The sequence below is a fragment of the Pleurodeles waltl genome, chromosome 1_1 (assembly GCF_031143425.1).
Source record: "Pleurodeles waltl isolate 20211129_DDA chromosome 1_1, aPleWal1.hap1.20221129, whole genome shotgun sequence".
In the NCBI taxonomy this organism is placed as follows: domain Eukaryota; kingdom Metazoa; phylum Chordata; class Amphibia; order Caudata; family Salamandridae; genus Pleurodeles; species Pleurodeles waltl.
In genome coordinates this window covers 84,254,988-84,274,300 of record NC_090436.1, presented here as the reverse complement: position 1 = coordinate 84,274,300, position 19,313 = coordinate 84,254,988, and the positions used below count along the sequence as shown (strand labels likewise).

Genomic DNA, 19,313 nt, shown 5'->3' with positions numbered 1-19,313 from the left:
CACTAGATGGTTGGATTCAAGGCAGTGGTGTAAGTAATTATGATGGGCTGTACAATTTATTTGTGAAAGAACACCTATTGAGTAATTGTTTCAATGATAAACTGCATCAGCATCTGGTAGACCTAGGACCAATTTCTCCCCAAGAATTGGGAAAGAAGGCGGACCATTGGGTCAAGACAAGGGTGTCCAAGACTTCAACAGGGGGTGACCAAAAGAAAGGGGTCACAAAGACTCCCCAGGGGAAGGGTGATGAGACAACCAAAACTAAAAATAGTAAAGAGTCTTCTACAGGCCCCCAAAAACCTGCACAGGAGGGTGGGCCCAGAGCCTCTTCACAAAACAATGGGTACAAGGGTAAAAACTTTGATCCCAAAAAGGCCTGGTGTCATAGCTGTAAACAGCATGGACACCAAACTGGAGACAAGGCCTGTCCCAAGAAAGGTTCCACTCCAAACTCCCATCCAGGTAACACTGGTATGGCTAGTCTCCAAGTGGGATCAACAGTGTGCCCAGAGCAAATCAGGGTCCACACTGAAGCTACTCTAGTTTCTGAGGGTGGGGTGGATTTAGCCACACTAGCTGTCTGGCCGCCTAACATGCAAAAATACAGACAGCAACTCTTAATTAATGGGACTAGAATAGAGGGCCTGAGGGATACAGGTGCCAGTGTCACCATGGTGACAGAGAAACTGGTTTCCCCTGGCCAATACCTGACTGGAAAAACTTACACAGTCACCAACGCTGACAATCAGAGAAAAGTACATCCCATGGCAATGGTTACTTTAGAATGGGGAGGGGTCAATGGCCTGAAACAGGTGGTGGTCTCCTCAAATATCCCAGTGGACTGTCTGCTTGGAAATGACCTGGAGTCCTCAGCATGGGCTGAGGTAGAACTAAAAACCCATGCAGCAATGCTGGGTATCCCTGAACTGGTGTGTGTGAAAACAAGAGCACAGTGCAAGGCACAGGGTGAACAAGTAGAGCTGGAGTCTGGAAAAATGGCCCAGCCTACCAAGAGAACAGGAAAGTCAGCTGGGAAACCAACTGCAACACAGCAAAAGAAAGGGAACCTCTCTTCTCAGGAAGAAGTTCTGCCCTCTGAGGGAACTGAGCCTTTGGAGCTTGAACCTTATCAGGTTGAGCTCTTGGGCCCAGGGGGACCCTCAAGGGAGGAGCTGTGTAAGGGACAAGAAACCTGTCCCTCTCTTGAAGGCCTTAGGCAGCAAGCTGCTGAAGAATCCGAAGGCAAGAAAAATGGAACGCATAGGGTCTATTGGGAAGATGGACTCCTGTACACTGAGGCCAGAGACCCCAAACCTGGTGCCACTAGGAGAGTGGTAGTGCCTCAGCTGTTCAGGAAGTTCATCCTAACATTGGCCCATGACATTCCCCTTGCTGGACATTTGGGACAAACCAAGACGTGGGAGAGGTTAGTCAACCACTTCTACTGGCCCAATATGTCCAACATGGTTAAGGAGTTTTGCCTCTCCTGCCCCACCTGTCAAGCCAGTGGTAAGACAGGTGGGCACCCAAAGGCCCCCCTCATTCCACTTCCAGTGGTGGGGGTTCCCTTTGAAAGAGTGGGTGTGGACATAGTTGGTCCACTGGAACCTCCCACAGCCTCAGGAAATATGTATATCCTGGTAGTAGTGGATCATGCTACCAGGTATCCTGAAGCTATTCCCCTTAGGTCGACTACTGCCCCTGCAGTAGCCAAGGCCCTCATTGGTATCTTTACCAGAGTGGGTTTCCCTAAGGAGGTGGTGTCTGACAGAGGTACCAACTTCATGTCAGCATACCTAAAGCACATGTGGAATGAGTGTGGAGTGACTTATAAATTCACTACACCATACCATCCACAAACTAATGGCTTGGTTGAGAGATTCAACAAGACATTAAAAGGCATGATCATGGGGCTCCCAGAAAAGCTCAAAAGGAGATGGGATGTCCTCTTGCCATGTCTGCTTTTCGCTTACAGAGAGGTGCCACAGAAGGGAGTAGGATTCTCACCCTTTGAACTTCTGTTTGGTCATCCTGTAAGGGGACCACTTGCCCTTGTTAAAGAAGGCTGGGAGAGACCTCTCCATGAGCCTAAACAGGACATAGTGGACTATGTACTTGGCCTTCGCTCTAGAATGGCAGAGTACATGGAAAAGGCAACCAAAAACCTTGAGGCCAGCCAACGGCTCCAGAAGTTTTGGTATGACCAAAAGGCTGCACTGGTTGAGTTCCAACCAGGGCAGAAAGTCTGGGTTCTGGAGCCTGTGGCTCCCAGGGCACTCCAGGACAAATGGAGTGGCCCTTACCCAGTACTAGAAAGGAAGAGTCAGGTCACCTATCTGGTGGACCTGGGCACAAGCAGGAGCCCCAAGAGGGTGATCCATGTAAACCGCCTTAAGCTCTTCCACGACAGGGCTGATGTCAATCTGTTGATGGTAACAGATGAGGATCAGGAGGCAGAGAGTGAACCTCTCCCTGAACTTCTGTCATCAGACCCAAAAGATGGCACAGTAGATGGAGTGATCTACTCAGACACCCTCTCTGGCCAACAGCAAGCTGATTGTAGGAGAGTCCTACAACAGTTTCCTGAACTCTTCTCCTTAACCCCTGGTCAGACACCCCTGTGTACCCATGATGTGGACACAGGAGACAGCATGCCTGTCAAGAATAAAATCTTTAGACAATCTGACCATGTTAAGGAAAGCATCAAGGTGGAAGTCCACAAGATGCTGGAATTGGGAGTAATTGAGCGCTCTGACAGCCCCTGGGCTAGCCCAGTGGTCTTAGTCCCCAAACCTCACACCAAAGATGGAAAGAAAGAGATGAGGTTTTGTGTGGACTACAGAGGGCTCAATTCTGTCACCAAGACAGATGCTCATCCAATTCCAAGAGCTGATGAGCTCATAGACAAATTAGGTGCTGCCAAATTTCTAAGTACCTTTGACTTGACAGCAGGGTACTGGCAAATAAAAATGGCACCTGGAGCAAAAGAAAAGACAGCATTCTCCACACCTGATGGGCATTATCAGTTTACTGTTATGCCCTTTGGTTTAAAGAATGCCCCTGCCACCTTCCAAAGGTTGGTGAATCAAGTCCTTGCTGGCTTGGAGTCCTTTAGCACAGCTTATCTTGATGATATTGCTGTCTTTAGCTCCACCTGGCAGGATCACCTGGTCCACCTGAAGAAGGTTTTGAAGGCTCTGCAATCTGCAGGCCTCTCTATCAAGGCATCCAAATGCCAGATAGGGCAGGGAACTGTGGTTTACTTGGGACACCTTGTAGGTGGAGGCCAAGTTCAGCCACTCCAACCCAAGATCCAGACTATTCTGGACTGGGTAGCTCCAAAAACCCAGAATCAAGTCAGGGCATTCCTTGGCTTGACTGGGTATTACAGGAGGTTTGTGAAGGGATATGGATCCATTGTGACAGCCCTCACTGAACTCACCTCCAAGAAAATGCCCAAGAAAGTGAACTGGACTGTAGGATGCCAACAGGCCTTTGACACCCTGAAACAAGCAATGTGCTCAGCACCAGTTCTAAAAGCTCCAGATTATTCTAAGCAGTTCATTGTGCAGACTGATGCCTCTGAACATGGGATAGGGGCAGTTTTGTCCCAAACAAATGATGATGGCCTTGACCAGCCTGTTGCTTTCATTAGCAGGAGGTTACTCCCCAGGGAGCAGCGTTGGAGTGCCATTGAGAGGGAGGCCTTTGCTGTGGTTTGGTCCCTGAAGAAGCTGAGACCATACCTCTTTGGGACTCACTTCCTAGTTCAAACTGACCACAGACCTCTCAAATGGCTGATGCAAATGAAAGGTGAAAATCCTAAACTGTTGAGGTGGTCCATCTCCCTACAGGGAATGGACTTTATAGTGGAACACAGACCTGGGACTGCCCATGCCAATGCAGATGGCCTTTCCAGGTTCTTCCACTTAGAAAATGAAGACTCTCTTGGGAAAGGTTAGTCTCATCCTCTTTCGTTTGGGGGGGGGGGTTGTGTAAGGAAATGCCTCCTTGGCATGGTTGCCCCCTGACTTTTTGCCTTTGCTGATGCTATGTTTACAATTGAAAGTGTGCTGAGGCCTGCTAACCAGGCCCCAGCACCAGTGTTCTTTCCCTAACCTGTACTTTTGTATCCACAATTGGCAGACCCTGGCATCCAGATAAGTCCCTTGTAACTGGTACTTCTAGTACCAAGGGCCCTGATGCCAAGGAAGGTCTCTAAGGGCTGCAGCATGTCTTATGCCACCCTGGAGACCTCTCACTCAGCACAGACACACTGCTTGCCAGCTTGTGTGTGCTAGTGAGGACAAAACGAGTAAGTCGACATGGCACTCCCCTCAGGGTGCCATGCCAGCCTCTCACTGCCTATGCAGTATAGGTAAGCCACCCCTCTAGCAGGCCTTACAGCCCTAAGGCAGGGTGCACTATACCATAGGTGAGGGTACCAGTGCATGAGCATGGTACCCCTACAGTGTCTAAACAAAACCTTAGACATTGTAAGTGCAGGGTAGCCATAAGAGTATATGGTCTGGGAGTCTGTCAAACACGAACTCCACAGCACCATAATGGCTACACTGAAAACTGGGAAGTTTGGTATCAAACTTCTCAGCACAATAAATGCACACTGATGCCAGTGTACATTTTATTGTAAAATACACCACAGAGGGCACCTTAGAGGTGCCCCCTGAAACTTAACCGACTGTCTGTGTAGGCTGACTAGTTCTAGCAGCCTGCCACAAACCGAGACATGTTGCTGGCCCCATGGGGAGAGTGCCTTTGTCACTCTGAGGCCAGTAACAAAGCCTGCACTGGGTGGAGATGCTAACACCTCCCCCAGGCAGGAATTGTCACACCTGGCGGTGAGCCTCAAAGGCTCACCTCCTTTGTGCCAACCCAGCAGGACACTCCAGCTAGTGGAGTTGCCCGCCCCCTCCGGCCAGGCCCCACTTTTGGCGGCAAGGCCGGAGAAGATAATGAGAAAAACAAGGAGGAGTCACTGGCCAGTCAGGACAGCCCCTAAGGTGTCCTGAGCTGAGGTGACTAACTTTTAGAAATCCTCCATCTTGCAGATGGAGGATTCCCCCAATAGGGTTAGGATTGTGACCCCCTCCCCTTGGGAGGAGGCACAAAAAGGGTGTACCCACCCTCAGGGCTAGTAGCCATTGGCTACTAACCCCCCAGACCTAAACACGCCCTTAAATTTAGTATTTAAGGGCTACCCTGAACCCTAGAAAATTAGATTCCTGCAACTACAAGAAGAAGGACTGCCCAGCTGAAAACCCCTGCAGCGGAAGACCAGAAGACGACAACTGCCTTGGCTCCAGAAACTCACCGGCCTGTCTCCTGCCTTCCAAAGATCCTGCTCCAGCGACGCCTTCCAAAGGGACCAGCAACCTCGACATCCTCTGAGGACTGCCCCTGCTTCGAAAAGACAAGAAACTCCGGAGGACAGCGGACCTGCTCCAAGAAAAGCTGCAACTTTGTTTCCAGCAACTTTAAAGAACCCTGCAAGCTCCCCGCAAGAAGCGTGAGACTTGCAACACTGCACCCGGCGACCCCGACTCGGCTGGTGGAGATCCAACACCTCAGGAGGGACCCCAGGACTACTCTGATACTGTGAGTACCAAAACCTGTCCCCCCTGAGCCCCCACAGCGCCGCCTGCAGAGGGAATCCCGAGGCTTCCCCTGACCGCGACTCTTTGAATCCTAAGTCCCGACGCCTGGGAGAGACCCTGCACCCGCAGCCCCCAAGACCTGAAGGACCGGACTTTCACTGGAGAAGTGACCCCCAGGAGTCCCTCTCCCTTGCCCAAGTGGAGGTTTCCCCGAGGAACCCCCCCCTTGCCTGCCTGCAGCGCTGAAGAGATCCCGAGATCTCTCATAGACTAACATTGCGAACCCGACGCCTGTTTCTACACTGCACCCGGCCGCCCCCGCGCTGCTGAGGGTGAAATTTCTGTGTGGGCTTGTGTCCCCCCCGGTGCCCTACAAAACCCCTCTGGTCTGCCCTCCGAAGACGCGGGTACTTACCTGCAAGCAGACCGGAACCGGGGCACCCCCTTCTCTCCATTCTAGCCTGTGTGTTTTGGGCACCACTTTGAACTCTGCACCTGACCGGCCCTGAGCTGCTGGTGTGGTGACTTTGGGGTTGCTCTGAACCCCCAACGGTGGGCTACCTTGGACCAAGAACTGAACCCTGTAAGTGTCCTACTTACCTGGTAAAACTAACAAAAACTTACCTCCCCCAGGAACTGTGAAAATTGCACTAAGTGTCCACTTTTAAAACAGCTATTTGTCAATAACTTGAAAAGTATACATGCAATTTTTATGATTTAAAGTTCCTAATGTACTTACCTGCAATACCTTTCAAACAAGATATTACATGTTAAATTTGAACCTGTGGTTCTTAAAATAAACTAAGAAAAGATATTTTTCTATACAAAACCTATTGGCTGGATTTGTCTCTGAGTGTGTGTACCTCATTTATTGCCTATGTGTATGTACAACAAATGCTTAACACTACTCCTTGGATAAGCCTATTGCTCGACCACACTACCACAAAATAGAGCATTAGTATTATCTATTTTTACCACTATTTTACCTCTAAGGGGAACCCTTGGACTCTGTGCATGCTATTCCTTACTTTGAAATAGCACATACAGAGCCAACTTCCTACAGGGACAAATCCTGCATCGCCTTTTTGCACTTATTTCACGTGTTTGGTATACTGGAAGACTTTAGAGCAAGAACAGGACCGCATGACTGACTGAGTTGTGACTGGAGCCCAAGCACCAGAGGCATGTGCCATGAGAGTTCATGACAAACATCTGCTTCCTGCAGGCAAAGCATGGCTTGAATCCGGTCATGTGTGTAGAGAACTCTTCACTAGCGCACTATTTTTGAAACACAGTTTGGAGCCACTGACAAACTAACAAAGTTGAAAGAGCAGCTCCGGATTGGTGTTCAAGGGTGGTGAAAGAAAAGAACCAATATCTTTGATCATAGACTGTGCTTAAATGTGGCTTCTAAAACTCACTTCTAAGTGGTATGAACTCACCGTGGAGCCATATGGCACTACCTAACAGTACACAGGGAGCACAACTATAGCAAAAAAATAAAATAATAATATTCTTGGGATCCAGTCTGCAACACCTAGGACTATTCAGAAGGTGAGAAATCTGTGTGGCTTGAAGCTTCCATAAGAAAATAAACAAATACAATTATCTTTAAAGCAAGAGTTAAGAAGGAAATCTAGGAGACCAGAGGAGAAAAAAGGTTTTAAAGAACTTCAATTACTCACAAACACAGTGGGCCCATATGGAAACGCACTGGGTACTCCAGGCATACTGGCATAGTAGGATAATCCAGGGTAGCTATAGCCTGGAGGCAGGCCAGGGTTGAGGAAGGGTTGCTGTGCAGCATGATGGGCTTGTGTTTGATTCTGCTGAGGCTGAGCAAGAGTGGTAGCAGGAGCAGGAGAAGCAGAATCACCCCGACCAAACTTGGCAACATCACCTGTAAAGCAGAGGGACAAAAACTAATCTAGGACATAGTATCAGACAATTATGATCAAGTGAAATCAATAACCCATACAGTTGTAGGTCAACAACCGTGCTTTCTTATTTAAAAAAAACACAAATCAAACTATTGGTTACTAAAAACCACTACAATGAGTGCATATGGGAGCAATAATAAGCTACAAACATTGCCCTTCATATGCACCAGTTTTACACAACATGCAAACTGGTCAACAAATAAAAATTGAGCAGCAAATCTTCATTACAAATTGCTATGAGAAGATAAAACTTGACAAGATATGACATGACATTAAAAACAGCTGAGGTGCATTAGAATGAGGTAAGGCCTAATTTGAGATATTAAAGAGCAATTTTTACATGACAACCTGTGCTAAACTGAGACCGGAAATAACGTTGATAACTGCTAAAGCGCGTTAATAAAGTGCCTAGTTCTTAATATTGCAATAGGTGGGTTTCCACGACAAACATTACCTGATCTATGTCCCCATCAGCATTCAATAGATCAATGCAGTCAAGAGCAAAAGTAACCACTACAAATGAATAAGGAGAAATATCTATGAAAGCACTCAGTGCAGCAGCGGCAGGACGACACTTCATTCTAAGCAGGGGGACGACTACCCATAACCTGTCCAGGGTAGAATGTAAACACAGACTGAGTCAGCAGGCTCGGGGGCAACCAGATGGATAAGTCACTTTCCTTCGGTAATGCCTTATCTGGTGAAGATTATATCTAGCTGTAGATTTCTTACTGTCAATGTTTCCCAGGCTTCATACTGGATCAGGAAGATTTTTCATGAGCAGTAACCCTGCGTGCCAGTAGTTGGTGTTGACTGGTTTTGCATCAGACATCTGCGTCATCCACGCCAGAAATGAGGTTGAGAGAGATATATAGGTGCCATCCAGGTGCGCCAAAGCAGGTTTCTTTTCACAGCTTTCCACGCCAAAGGTGCAGAGGCATGTGTGTCAAAACTAGGGCCCTGAAAGGGCAATTTCTACCCCTAGAATGCCGTTCACAGAGCAGGGAGGTTGGTGAGTTGGTAAGGAATATGCAGCTAGATACAGTCTCTACTGGATGAGGTGTTACTGAAGATAAGTAATATGTCCATCTGATAGAGACTTCTAGTTGCAGATTCCTTACCTGTAAATAGATATCCAAGCAATACCATCTTGGGAGGCGGGTCTGCGAATCAATTTCAAACCAGAAAGTCCTGCTGTACTGTAGGAAGCTGGTCTGTTGTGTGGTGGGTACCTAAGGTATTTACACCTTATACCAGGCATCCCAGATTAGTGTAGGCAGTGTCTACAAGCCAGGCAGGAAAAGGAAGGAGTGCAGGGGCTACAAGGAGCCTGAAGATCCCTTGGCAAACAAGCCTTGGCAGCTGCAAGAGATGATGTGCATGGGGGTACTGTCCTGCGTGGAAATCAAGGGCTTACCTCCAGCAAAGTTGGACAGCTGGCAGAGAGGACCAAGAGGACTATTCCGATATCACCACCAATGATGCAGGATCCACGCAGCTCAGGATGAGAAGAGACCCATGCAGCCTGTTGTCGTCTTAGTTAGTGTCTGCGGATGTAGGGGAGTGACACCTTCACTCCAAGGGAGATTCCTTCTTTCTTCTCTTGCAGACATGCCACCCCTCAGAGGATGCACAGCCGCGGAAATGTTGCAGAAGCTGGAAGGAGCTGTTTAAACAATGTTTCAAGCAGAGTCTTTGTCATCAATGCAGATTGTCGGTTCCTGGAGGGTCCAGTCGCGGTTCCAGTGGCTGGAACCTGAAGTAGAGGCTGCAGAGGAGTCCTGCTGGAGTCTTGCAAGCAGAATCTGAGGACGCAACCAAGAGAGAGACCCTAAATAGCTCTGAAAGGGGGGATTGGTCACCTAGCCAGGTGACCACCTATCAGGAGGTGGCTCTGACGTCACCTGCCTGACCTGGCCACTTAAGATACTCCCAGGAGTCCTTGCCAACCTTGGATTCAGGATGGCAGGGCCCAGGGAACCTCTGGGCCCCACTCCTGGGGTGGTGGTGGACAGAGGAGTTGTCACTCTCCTTTCCATTGTCCAGTTTCGTGCAGGAGCAGGGACAGGAGCTCCCTGAACCTGTGTAGACTGGTTTATGCAGAGAGGGCACCAAATGTGCCTTTCAAAGAATACCAGTGGCTTGGGGAGGCTACCTCTTTCCTACATGGAGGATATGCAAAGGAAGGGGACACAGTCCAGCACACTTGGAGGTGCCCAGGTGGTGATCGTGGCAATGCCCACCCTCCTGAAAGTGAAGAACCTGCAAGTCCGTGGAAGAACTAGTCCAGCTGCAGGGTCTAGGAGCTGCAGAAGATCCCAGGAGTAGCCTCTGAGCTGTCCCTCGATGGTCACTGGATTGCAGTAGGCTCAGTGACCAGCCAGATCACAAACAAGCACTAGCAAATGCAAGCAAGAGATCAAGAACTGTTTGCAAAGTTTTGGGGACCAGCAAGGTCTGGGAGACACTCCCTAAGGGGGAGTCAAGGCTGGCCCTCAGCATGCAGGAAGTTCAGCAGAAGTCAACGGAGCCCCCAAATAGTGACCACAGGCACTGGACACAGGGAGTCACAAGGAGGACTTTTCAGCACAACAAAACAGAAGTCCCAAGTCTTAGGAGTTGCAGAACAGGGGCTGATCTTCGAGATGCAGAGTGCTGGAAGCCAGGGCTTCTTGGCGCCTGAAGATCTCCTGGAGGAAGAATCAACAAGCCTGGCATGTGCAACAGTCGCAGTGCACAGAGGTTCCAGTCAAGTGGCAGGGGCCCACAGTCTCACAAGTTGGTTAGAAGAGAAGTAGGACCCAGAGGAGGCAACCTACACCACCTGTGTTATAGAGTTGTTGGATGTCCGTGGGACAGCAAACCCCACCAGACGATGCTGTCTTGAGGTGCCTGCGGTTGCAAGGGAGTGACTCCTTGTGACCCTGGAGGATGCACAGCCTTGGATGTTGCAGAATTCTTGCAGGATCCTGAGAAACAATGTTGCAATGGGAGCCTTCCCACCAGAAGCAGACTTGCTTGGTTCCAACGAAGACCAGCAGCGGTTCCGGAGGCCAGGAGCAGAAGATGTCTTGCAGAGAGTTCCTTGAAGAGCCTTGCTCGACAAATCTGCTCCCTCGCGGGTGGGTCCTCAATTAAGTAACATTAAAAAGGGGTTTGGCCACTATCTTCAGTGACACACCTATCAGATGGTGTCAGGGACATCGTCTACCCGGCCTAACCTTATTTTCAAGATAAGAAAATCAAATGGCCACCTGGCAGAGCTCTGTGAACCTCCCTAGGGGAGGACCTGGGAGGGAGGAGTCACTCCTCTGTCCATGGTGCAGTTTTGCACCAGAGCCGGAATCGGTGGTTCTTGAACTGGTGCAAACCAGATTAAGCAAGAGGGCATCAAATGTGCCCTTCAAAGCAGTCTGGTGGCACACAGAGGCCACCCCACGTCAGCCCTTAGTCACCTATTACACAGGGGAGGTGGTCACGCCCCTCCCTTGAAGCAAATACTTTGTTTTGCCTCTTCGACCTGAGCCTGCTGCACTTTGAGTCCAGGAATGGGCTGGGGTCTGTAGGCGCACCCTGCTCATGCAGGGTTACCCTCGTACCTAGAGACATGCAACCTGCCCTTTGGATGAACGGCCTACCAGAGGGGTAACTTATTGTCTAAATTCAGGGGTCAGGTGTGGTGCCAAAAGGGTGTACCCAAGTGCACCAGTATGCCAAATTGGCATACTGGTGTACTTGGGTACACCAGTATGCCAATTGTGGATGTAATAAGGTTACCAGCAACTAAATGTAGAGGAAAGAGCACAGTCACTGGGGTCCTCGTTAGCAGGACAACAGTGAAATACAGTCCAAACAGGGACATCTGGTGAAAAGTGGAGGTAACTATGCCAGAAAGATGGCACTTGCCTACACTCAGGATACCAAACTCTTTGTGCCCAGTCTGGAGCCACAAGGCTTACTTGGGCCCAGTCGTTCTTGATCTTCTTGAGAACTCGGACCAGAAGTGGTACAGGCAGAAAGGAGCACACGATGCATGAGCTCCACTTGAGACGAAAAGTGTTGCTTAATGAGTGCCGCCGTGGAGCCTCCAACATGCAAAACTGTTGACACTGTGCGTTCTCTGTGGAGGGGAACAGCTCTAACCAAGGGATTACCGACTGCTGAAAAAGATCTTGCACCACCCCCAGATGGAGACGCCATTTGTGACCGACCAGGCATTGTCAGCTGAGTTTGTCCACTATAGCGTTCAGAAAGCCTGCCAGGTGTTGAACCACCAGGGAAATCCCCTGATGTTCCAGTCATGGCCATAGGCGCAGAGCCTCCTGACAAAGGATCCACAATCCCACCCGCTTGTTGCAGTACCACATGGTGATGGTGTTGTCTGTGAAGACCTGCACTACTTTCACTTTGAGAAAGGGAAGGAATGCTTTCAATACAAGTCTCCTCTCCCTGAGCTCCAAAAGATTGAGGTGGAGCCCGGACCTCACCGGTGACCAGACGCCTCTGATCTCTGCCTCTCCCATGTGGTTTCCCCATCCCAGGGGAGACATGTCACTACCGTCAGATCTGGATGGGGAAGGTAGAGGTATCTGCCCAATCACAGTTCAAGAGACACCACTGCATATCTTGTGCAGTCACCTTCGATATCTGGACCTTGCCAGAGAGATTTCCCTGATGCTGCATTCAATGGAACTTCAGGTCCCACTGCAGAGACTGTGTAAGGAAATGCCTCCTTGGCATGGTTGCCCCCTGACTTTTTGCCTTTGCTGATGCTATGTTTACAATTGAAAGTGTGCTGAGGCCTGCTAACCAGGCCCCAGCACCAGTGTTCTTTCCCTAACCTGTACTTTTGTATCCACAATTGGCAGACCCTGGCATCCAGATAAGTCCCTGGTAACTGGTACTTCTAGTACCAAGGGCCCTGATGCCAAGGAAGGTCTCTAAGGGCTGCAGCATGTCTTATGCCACCCTGGAGACCTCTCACTCAGCACAGACACACTGCTTGCCAGCTTGTGTGTGCTAGTGAGGACAAAACGAGTAAGTCGACATGGCACTCCCCTCAGGGTGCCATGCCAGCCTCTCACTGCCTATGCAGTATAGGTAAGACACCCCTCTAGCAGGCCTTACAGCCCTAAGGCAGGGTGCACTATACCATAGGTGAGGGTACCAGTGCATGAGCATGGTACCCCTACAGTGTCTAAACAAAACCTTAGACATTGTAAGTGCAGGGTAGCCAGAAGAGTATATGGTCTGGGAGTTTGTCAAACACGAACTCCACAGCACCATAATGGCTACACTGAAAACTGGGAAGTTTGGTATCAAACTTCTCAGCACAATAAATGCACACTGATGCCAGTGTACATTTTATTGCAAAATACACCCCAGAGGGCACCTTAGAGGTGCCCCCTGAAACGTAACCGACTATCTGTGTAGGCTGACTAGTTCCAGCAGCCTGCCACACTAGAGACATGTTGCTGGCCCCATGGGGAGAGTGCCTTTGTCACTCTGAGGCCAGTAACAAAGCCTGCACTGGGTGGAGATGCTAACACCTCCCCCAGGCAGGAGCTGTAACACCTGGCGGTGAGCCTCAAAGGCTCACCCCTTTGTCACAGCACCGCAGGACACTCCAGCTAGTGGAGTTGCCCGCCCCCTCCGGCCCGGCCTCCACTTTTGGCGGCAAGGCCGGAGAAAATAATGAGAATAACAAGGAGGAGTCACTGGCCAGTAATGACAGCCCCTAAGGTGTCCTGAGCTGAGGTGACTCTAACTTTTAGAAATCCTCCATCTTGCAGATGGAGGATTCCCCCAATAGGGTTAGGATTGTGACCCCCTCCCCTTGGGAGGAGGCACAAAGAGGGTGTACCCACCCTCAGGGCTAGTAGCCATTGGCTACTAACCCCCCAGACCTAAACACGCCCTTAAATTTAGTATTTAAGGGCTACCCTGAACCCTAGAAAATTAGATTCCTGCAACTACAAGAAGAAGGACTGCCTAGCTGAAAACCCCTGCAGCGGAAGACCAGAAGACGACAACTGCCTTGGCTCCAGAAACTCACCAGCCTGTCTCCTGCCTTCCAAAGATCCTGCTCCAGCGACGCCTTCCAAAGGGACCAGCGACCTCGACATCCTCTGAGGACTGCCCCTGCTTCGAAAAGACAAGAAACTCCCGAGGACAGCGGACCTGCTCCAAGAAAAGCTGCAACTTTGTTTCCAGCAGCTTTAAAGAACCCTGCAAGCTCCCCGCAAGAAGCGTGAGACTTGCAACACTGCACCCGGCGACCCCGACTCGGCTGGTGGCGATCCAACACCTCAGGAGGGACCCCAGGACTACTCTGATACTGTGAGTACCAAAACCTGTCCCCCCTGAGCCCCCACAGCGCCGCCTGCAGAGGGAATCCCGAGGCTTCCCCTGACCGCGACTCTTTGAACCTAAAGTCCCGACGCCTGGGAGAGACCCTGCACCCGCAGCCCCCAGGACCTGAAGGACCGGACTTTCACTGGAGAAGTGGCCCCCAGGAGTCCCTCTCCCTTACCCAAGTGGAGGTTTCCCCAAGGAATCCCCCCCCTTGCCTGCCTGCAGCGCTGAAGAGATCCCGAGATCTCTCATAGACTAACATTGCGAACCCGACGCCTGTTCCTACACTGCACCCGGCCGCCCCCGCGCTGCTGAGGGTGAAATTTCTGTGTGGACTTGTGTCCCCCCCGGTGCCCTACAAAACCCCCCTGGTCTGCCCCCCGAAGACGCGGGTACTTACCTGCAAGCAGACCGGAACCGGGGCACCCCCTTCTCTCCATTCTAGCCTATGTGTTTTGGGCACCACTTGGAACTCTGCACCTGACCGGCCCTGAGCTGCTGGTGTGGTGACTTTGGGGTTGCTCTGAACCCCCAACGGTGGGCTACCTTGGACCAAGAACTGAACCCTGTAAGTGTCTTACTTACCTGGTAAAACTAACCAAAACTTACCTCCCCTAGGAACTGTGAAAATTGCACTAAGTGTCCACTTTTAAAACAGCTATTTGTCAATAACTTGAAAAGTATACATGCAATTTTTATGATTTGAAGTTCCTAAAGTACTTACCTGCAATACCTTTCGAATGAGATATTACATGTAGAATTTGAACCTGTGGTTCTTAAAATAAACTAAGAAAAGATATTTTTCTATAACAAAACCTATTGGCTGGATTTGTCTCTGAGTGTGTGTACCTCATTTATTGTCTATGTGTATGTACAACAAATGCTTAACACTTCTCCTTGGATAAGCCTATTGCTCGACCACACTACCACAAAATAGAGCATTAGTATTATCTATTTTTACCACTATTTTACCTCTAAGGGGAACCCTTGGACTCTGTGCATGCTATTCCTTACTTTGAAATAGCACATACAGAGCCAACTTCCTACAGACTGCATATGCCATGTGCCACCAGCAGAATGCAGGAGGCCATGAGGCCATGAGGCCCAGCAGTCTGAGTCATTCTCACCAAAATCCAGGATAGAGGGTGAAACATCAGTATCACACCCTGGAGTCGCTGTTTGAGAGGGTAAGCCCGAAACTGCACTGTTTCTAGAACAGCCCCGGTGAAGCAGAGAGTCTGAGAGGGAGACAGGTACAACTTCGGCATGTTTATAGTGAACTCCAGCGAATGCAAGAGATCTGCTGTAGTCTAGAGGTGGGAGAAAACAGCCTGGACCGGATTTGCATGGCTTGAACCCAGTCTTACATGACAACAGACGCACCAGGAGGAAAATTCTCTGGCAACAAAACAGTCAAAACATGACTTGGGAGTAGCTCTCTTTGGATCTGCGATGGCTGGTGTGGAAAGACAAAAAACGACTTCAGTGCACTGGGGTGGCTCATATATAGGTCCTGCAACATCCAATCCAGTGCGCACAATGCCAACAGAGACGACAGATGCTACTGATGGGGTGCAGGGTACTGCTCCAGGAAAAAAACTCCAGATCCAGTCTGATGCCTGGGGGAAATTCTAAGGTAAGGAATCTGCAACTAGAAGTCTCTATCAGATACATTTACATTATATAAACAAAGTAGATATTTGTCTTGAGATCCTTCTTGAGTGAATGTCTCATTTATTGACTGGGTTCAACAAATGCTTAGCACTACCCTCTGATAAGTCTAACTGCTCGCTCATGTAGAAAACTGACCCCTTGTTGCAGTACCCTCCTCTCCAACACTTTTTGCCTGATATGTGATGTAAACTTGACTTAGTGTGTGCTGGGATACGGCTATCCAGGCGCCAGCTCCTGTGCTCTTTCCCTAAAACTGTACCATTGTTTCCACACTTGGCACACCTCTGGCGCACAGCTAAGTCCCTTGTAAAAGATACTAGTGGTACCAAGGGCCCTATAGGCAGGGAGGGTCTCTAAGGCCAACATGTGTTGTGCAATCCTAATGGAACCCTCAACATACACATGTACACTGCTATTGTGGATTGTGTTTGTTGGTGGGGTGAAAAAGGTAACGTTGACATGACATCCCTCGCTTTGTGCCATGCCCACAAACCACTGCCTGTGGCATAGGTAGGTTACCCCTCTAACAGGCCTTACAGCCTTAAGGAAGGGTGCATGTAAGGAAATGGCTCCCTGTTGCAGTTACCCCCCACTTTTTGCCTGATGCTGACTTGACTGAAGTGTGCTGGGACCCTGCTAACCAGGCCCCAGCACCAGTGTTATTTCACCTAAAATGTACCATTGTTTCCACAATTGGCACAACCCTGGCACCCAGGTAAGTCCCTTGTAACTGGTACCCCTGTTACCAAGGGCCCTGATGCCAGGGAAGGTCTCGAAGGGCTGCGGCATGCCTTATGCCACCCTAGGGACCCCTCACTCAGCACAGACACTGTTTGCCAGCTTGTGTGTGCTGGTGGCGAGAAAATGACTAAGCCGACATGGCACTTCCCTCAGGGTGCCATGCCAACCTCACACTGCCTATGGCATAGGTATGTCACCCCTCTAACAGGCCTTACAGCCCTAAGGCAGGGTGCACTATACCACAGGTGAGGGCATAGGTGCATGAGCACTATGCCTCTACAGTGTCTAAGTAAAATCTTAGACATTGTAAGTGCAGGGTAGCCATAAGAGTATATGGTCTGGGAGTCAGTCAGAAACGAACTCCACAGCTCCATAATGGCTACACTGAATACTGGGAAGTTTGGTATCAAAATTCTCAGAATAATAAACCCACACTGATGCCAGTGTTGGATTTATTAACAAAATGCACACAGAGGGCATCTTAGAGATGCCCCCTGTATTTTACCAAATTGTTCAGTGCAGGACTGACTGGTCTGTGCCAGCCAGCTGCTGAGAGACGAGTTTCTGACCCCATGTGGTGAAGGCCTTTGTGCTCTCTGAGAACAGAAACAAAAGCCTGCTCTGGGTGGAGGTACTTCACACCTCCCCCTGCAGGAACTGTAACACCTAGCAGTGAGCCTCAAAGGCTCAGGCTTCGTGTTACAATGCCCCAGGGCACTCCAGCTAGTGAAGATGCCCGCCCCCTGGACACAGCCCCCACTTTTGGCAGCAAGTCCAGGAGAGATAATGAGAAAAACAAGGAGGAGTCACCCACCAGTCAGGACAGCCCCTAAGGTGTCCTGAGCTGAGGTGACCCCTGCCTTTAGAAACCCTCCATCTTGATTTTGGAGGATTCCCCCAATAGGAACAGGGATGAGCCCCCCTCCCCTCAGGGAGGAGGCACAAAGAGGGTGTAGCCACCCTCAAGGACAGTAGCCATTGGCTACTGCCCTCCCAGACCTAAACACACCCCTAAATTCAGTATTTAGGGGCTCCCCAGAACCTAGGAAACCATATTCCTGCAACCTAAGAAGAGGACTGCTGAACTGAAAAACCTGCAGAGAAGACGGAGACACCAACTGCTTTGGCCCCAGCTCTAACGGCCTGTCTCCCCCCCTTCTAAAGACACTGCTCCAACGACGCGTTCCCAGGGTCCAGCAACCTCTGAAGCCTCAGAGGACTACCCTGCATCTAGAAGGATCAATAACTCCCGAGGACAGAGGCTCTGTTCACCAAAGACTGCAACTTTGCAACAAAGAAGCAACATTGAAACACACGTTTCCCGCCGGAAGCGTGAGACTTTGCACTCTGCACCCGACGCCCCCGGCTCGACTTGTGGAGAACAAACACCACAGGGAGGACTCCCCGGCGACTACGAGACCGTGAGTAGCCAGAGTTGACCCCCCTGAGTCCCCACAGCGACTCCTGCAGAGGGAATCCTGAGGCTCCCCCTGACCGCGACTGCCTGCTTCAAAGACCCGACGCCTGGTAAAGACTCTGCACCCGCAGCCCCCAGGACCTGAAGGATCCGACCTCCAGTGCAGGAGCGACCCCCAGGTGGCCCTCTCCCTTGCCCAGGTGGTGGCTACCCCGAGGAGCCCTCCCCTTGCCTGCATCGCTGAAGAGACCCCTTGGTCTCCAATTGAATCCTATTGCGAACCAGACGCTTGTTTGCACACTGCACCTGGCCGCCCCCGTGCCGCTGAGGGTGTACATTCTGTGTGGATTTGTGTCCCCCCCCGGTGCCCTACAAAACCCCCTTGGTCTGCCCTCCGAAGATGCGGGTACGTACCTGCTGGCAGACTGGAACCGGGGCACCCCCTTCTCCATTGAAGCCTATGCGTTTTGAGCACCACTTTGACCTCTGCACCTGACCGGCCCTGAGCTGCTGGTGTGGTAACTTTGGGGTTGCTCTGAACTCCCAACGGTGGGCTACCTTGGACCTAAACTTGAACCCCGTAGGTGGTTTACTTACCTGCAAAAACTAACACTTACCTCCCCCAGGAACTGTTGAAAATTGCACTGTCTAGTTCTAAAATAGCTATATGTAATTTATGTGAAAACTATATAAGCTATTTTGCTAATTCAAAGTTCCTAAAGTACCTACCTGAAATACCTTTCATTTGAAGTATTACTTTTAAATCTTGAACCTTTGGTTCTTAAAATAAACTAAGAAAATATATTTTTCTATAACAAAAACCTATTGGCCTGGAATTGTTTCCAAGTGTGTGTTCCTCATTTATTGCCTGTGTATGTACAACAAATGCTTAACACTACTCCTTTGATAGGCCTACTGCTCGACCACACTACCACAAAATAGAGCATTAGAATTATCTCTTTTTGCCACTATCTTACCTCTAAGGGGAACCCTTGGACTCTGTGCATACTATTCCTTACTTTGAAATAGTGCATACAGAGCCAACTTCCTACAGTGCACTATACCAGAGGTGAGGGCATAGCTGCAAGAGCAATATGCCCCTACAGTGTAAGTCCATTTTTAGACATTGTAAGTACAGTGTGGCTACAGCTCCATGATGGCTTCACTGAAGACTAAAACATTTGGTATCAAATGTCTTAGCTCAATAAACCCACACTAATGCCAGTATCGGATAGGTTGTAAAATGCACATAGAGAGCATCTTTGAGATGCCCCCTGTATTTTACCCAAGCCTTTATTGTAAGGCGGACAAGTCTGTGCCAGCCTGCCACTAACAGACATGTTCCTGACCCCATGGGGTGACAACCTTTGTGGTCTCTAAGGCCAGAAACAAAGTTTGCTTGGGGTGGAGGTGCTTCACACTGCCCCCCAGTAGCAACTACAACACTTGACCGTGAGCCACAAAGGCTCAGGTCTCCCGTTAGTGTCCCAGGGCACTCCAGCTAGTGGAGATTCCCAGCCCCCTCGAACATAGCCCAACTTATGGCCGCAAGTCCAGCAGAAAAATTAA

At 49.9% G+C, this 19,313-nt stretch overlaps 1 protein-coding gene across 6 annotated transcripts in view; it reads right to left on the bottom strand.

Moving 5' to 3' along the window:
- UBAP2 (ubiquitin associated protein 2) overlaps nt 1–19,313 on the bottom strand; it is a 1,102,091-nt gene that overhangs the window by 161,447 nt on the left and 921,331 nt on the right. For all 6 annotated transcript variants that reach the window (XM_069217098.1, XM_069217184.1, XM_069216796.1 and 3 more), the window contains one exon: nt 7,304–7,518. In XM_069217098.1, coding sequence (XP_069073199.1) covers nt 7,304–7,518 — 215 coding nt within the window. The remainder of the gene's footprint in view (nt 1–7,303; nt 7,519–19,313) is intronic.